Below are 4516 nucleotides of genomic sequence, written 5' to 3'. Positions count from 1 at the left end.
TAAGATACAGTTTGCATTGGCGATCTCGAGCAGGCTACTAAAATATACCCCCNGTCACAGTGTCTAAGGCAGGCATGACCAACCTTTTTAAGTTTGCGGGCCATTTGTCATTTCAGCAAAACTTAGACGGGCCGCATATCTATGAAAATTCACATTTTGAAAATTTTTTAATAATCTAACTTAAATCTACCCATATTATAAACATTATTAAATGTGTTATCTATCTAAAATCTACCTTTATTGTAAACATTATCAAAAACCTACTTAGATTGTAAACATTACCAAATATGGTCATAAACGAGCGGGATTAAAGGTGATAGAAAACATTGATACTCTAAATAAATATAAACACAAACATTTGCCTACTATTAATTGATGCGTCCTTTGCACACTTGAGTCAGTTAGTTTCCTGCTTATAATGTGAAAGCGACTATATTCCAGTGAAAGTGATATTTAAGTGCATTGAATTATTGGTAATAAAAATTTATTCATTATAAATAAAAATTTATCATTATTAACGAATATTTATTATTTAAAAATAATTTTTTTTAGCTCTGTGATAAATACTCTAATATAAATGTGTGAAACAAAAAAAAAATACGTAAAATTTCCGAAGAAAATCGTCATTTTCAGGACATTTGGATGTATAAATACTTTTTCATTCAATTCAACGAGAAACCAACTTGTCTTATTTGTCGTGAATCTGTGGCTGTTTATAAAGAATTTAATATTCAGAGGCATTATGAAACCAAACACAAATCAAAATATGAAAGTATTAAAGATAAGGCTCGCGAATCTAAATTGGAGTTATTAAAAAAAAAATTCGCGGACGAGACAAGCGCTGTCAAAAGTATGTTTTCGCGACAAGTAAAAGGAAAGGACGATATCGTTACAGCAAGTTATAAGATTGCAAATCTTATTGCGAAAGACCAACAAGCGCTTAATAGTGGCGAGTTTATTAAAAAGTGCATCATCGCAGCTATTGAAGAAATCGCTCCTGAGAAATGCTCTGCATTCAAAGAAATAAGTCTATCTCGGCCCACCATTACTCGTCGCATTGAAGACATTGGTAAAAATTTACAAGATCAGATGCAAACAAAAGCAGAACAGTTTTCTTTTTTTTCCTTGGCTTTGGACGAAAGCACGGACAATCGTGATACAGCGCAATTACTCATTTTTGTGCGGGGAATAGATCGAGAATTTACAATAACTGAAGAGCTCGCATCTTTACAGAGCATGAAAGACCGCACATCTGCAGATGACCTTTTTGAAGATGTTTTGCAGTGCATAACAAAGTTGAATTTAAATTGGAAAAATCTTTGCGGACTAACAACAGATGGTGCACCAAGCATGATTGGTTCAAAAAATGGATTAGTCACAAAAATTTTGCATCAAATGGCCACTCAAAATTTAGAACAGCCATTGCCTGTTCATTGCATTATTCATCAGCAGGCGTTATGTTGCAAAGTACTCGAAATGGACCACGTCATGAATGTTGTTAGAGACATTGTGAACTTTATTCGTTCCCGTGGCTTGAATCATCGGCAATTCCAAGCATTTTTGGAAGAAGTCGGTAGTGAATTTTCCGATGTTCTTTACCACAACCAGATACGTTGGTTAAGCCGAGCCCAAGTATTATCAGGCTTTTTTAATCTTCTTGCTGAGATAGAGATTTTTATGGAGAAAGGAAAAACATTCGTTCAACTTTCTGATTCATTGTGGCTTTGGGACTTAGCCTTTTTGACCGACATATCTAATCATTGCAATGATTTAAATTTAAAACTACAGACACAGGGCAAATTCATATTTGAACTCTTAAATGACGTGTCCGCTTTTGAGCTGAAACTAAATCTATTTAGTAGACAAATTGAAAATAAAAATTTTATACACTTTAATTGCTGTAAAAAAATACAAGAAAAGAAGTTTTTTAATTTTTCAACAGTAAAATTTGTAGACTTGTTGGAAAAATTAATAACAGATTTTCATACACGGTTTAAAAAACTTAAAGAATAAAGTATGTTGTTTCGATTGATTGAAAATCCTTTTCAGATGGATGAAGCTGTAGTTCAGGAAAATTTTCAAATGGAAATAATAGAACTGAAAACTAATACTTTACAGAAGGACTTGTACGAAGAAAATCGAAAGAATTTACCAAACTTTTACAAAAATCTTGACGACGATAATTTTCCTGAATTAAAAAAACTGGCTCAACGTGTTTTTACAATGTTTGGATCAACATATCTGTGTGAACAAACATTTTCAAGGATGAAATGTATTAAAAGCAAAGAAAGATCTCGCCTTACAGATGATCATCTTCGTTACTTACTAAGGGCTGCCACTACAAAATTTGAACCTGACATCAAGAAGTTGGCGCTACAAAAACAACCTCAAGTTTCACACTGATTTTAACTTTGTATTTGAATTTTTTTCTGACATATTTGAAATAAAGCATTTATCAAATTTTTCTACTGTTTTATTCAAATTCTAAATTAAACTATGGGCCGCATAGAACAGTGTCGTGGGCCGCACGTTGGTCATTCCTGGTCTAAGGTAAGATACAGTTTGCATTGGCGATCTCGAGCAGGCTACTAAAATATACCCCCCCTCAAAAAAAAAAAACGGTAGCACAGTGGGGTCGAGGCACAGTGTGGACGAGGCATAGATGGGACAAGTATAGATGATATCTGACAGTGATTAAAATCACTATCATAAGAAACGCTTCGATGCAAATCTGTAGATAGTGTTTCCTTTAGAGAAATTGGTGAAATATTTTAAAAGCAACATGAACTCTTATTTCTTTAATTATATCCTGATTAGTAGTTCTTTGATTTTAAAATATAATATATGAATAAATACTAATTATAGTTTTTAAATTTAGTATGAAATTGTGAGGCCAGCTATGATGTATGGTTCATAGTGTTGGGCGGTTGATAAGAAAGTAGAGCAGAGAATAAGTGTAGCAGAGATGAGAATGCTTAGTTGGATGAGTGGAGTGACTAGAGAAGATAGGATAAGGAACGAGCATATAAGAGGAAGTATAGGTGTTGCGTCAATCGTGGATAAGATGACAGAAAATAGACTTAGATTGTTTAGTCATGGTATGAGGAAAGAAGAATCGAAAGCTGTAAGAACAGTTATAGAAATGAATGTTGAAGGAAGAAGAGATAGAGGAAGACCAAAAAAGAGATGGAGGGATGCTATTGAATGCGATTTGAGGACAGCTGATGTGAGCGTAGAAGATGTGGGAGATCGTGTCAAGTGGAAGCTTAGGATAAGGGTGGCCGACCCCAAGTAGTTGGGATTAAGGCAAAGAAAAAGAAAAATATTACCAGATATTCCGGTGGCAATTGACATAATATGATTGTTGTTTGGGAATGTACAATTTAGCGTTTAGTTGGGTTTAAACAATATAGTGTCAAATTAATTACCTACTCTATCGCTTGTATATTAATATACACTACACTTTAATGATACTATAAATAAATAAACTCACACATACACACATATGCATTTATAACATTGTGTCTAATGTAAGTATAACATGATAAAAAGTAACCGTAAAATGAAAAAAATGGAATATAAATTTTAGTACTCATATTAAATGTAATGTAACTCGAAAAATATTTGTTTAAATGAAAAAATATAAGATAATATTTTTATTTATAATTGTCTTTTAAACAACTTTTGTACGAAACTTTTTTTTGTAAGTTAAATATTTTTTGAAAAAATTAAAAAAAGCTCATATTTTTGAACTTTTGCAATGCTATAAAAAAAAGCTCAATTCCAATAAATGAGGTCTATTAGTATGTCATTATACATATTTTAATTTAACTTACAAAAAAACAAAATTTGGTTGGGAATTTTTTCCGCAATTTTCCTTTGTTGACTGGCCTAGATGTCAATTTTAAACTTGTAATTGAGCTAAAAGTTATGGTAATATATTCAATTTTTTTTACTATAAACTTTCATAAATCTTTATCAAAAATTTTTCATCAANTTTTTTACTTTAAACTTTCATAAATCTTTTATAAATTCACAAAATTTTTCATCAACTTTAAAGAACGAAAAAAATAGGTTAAAATTGAAAATTTGGACTGATTATTTTTAACATATTAAAAATCAAATCAGTAATAATTTGAAAACAANTTTTAACATATTAAAAATCAAATCAGTAATAATTTGAAAACAAATTTTTTTTTCTTTTAATTATTATTTTATATGTAATTAGTAATAATATAAAAAATTAGAAGTGATAGAAAAAGTCTACTTGCAGATTTGAAAACAACACGAAAAGTTGATTTAGAAAAGTATATTTTTGCTTCTGATGAAAGTTCCTTGATGTCCAGTGCATTTATTTATAGTAACAAACAGTTTTTATTGAAAATTATTGTATCAAGCCCTTTAAATTTTAATACAAGTAAAAGTAAAGCAAAATATAACTTCTTTATTATTTTTATAATTTATCCGTTTAAATTACAACATTAATTATCAATTTCATACTAAATTTAATAATTAT

General features: G+C 30.4%; 1 protein-coding gene across 1 annotated transcript; it reads left to right on the top strand.

Moving 5' to 3' along the window:
- Window positions 1-642: 642 nt before the first annotated feature.
- LOC126895185 (general transcription factor II-I repeat domain-containing protein 2B-like) lies at window positions 643-2403 on the top strand. The gene is made up of 2 exons (XM_050666776.1): window positions 643-1632; window positions 2050-2403. The coding sequence occupies exons 1-2, from the start codon at window positions 643-645 to the stop codon at window positions 2401-2403; spliced, it is 1344 nt and encodes a 447-aa protein (XP_050522733.1).
- The last annotated feature ends 2113 nt before the right edge of the window (window positions 2404-4516 follow it).

This window comes from Daktulosphaira vitifoliae, unplaced genomic scaffold, assembly GCF_025091365.1.
Source record: "Daktulosphaira vitifoliae isolate Bord-2020 unplaced genomic scaffold, ASM2509136v1 Scaffold_1, whole genome shotgun sequence".
Classification (NCBI taxonomy): domain Eukaryota; kingdom Metazoa; phylum Arthropoda; class Insecta; order Hemiptera; family Phylloxeridae; genus Daktulosphaira; species Daktulosphaira vitifoliae.
This window is presented reverse-complemented; position numbering and strand designations above follow the sequence as displayed.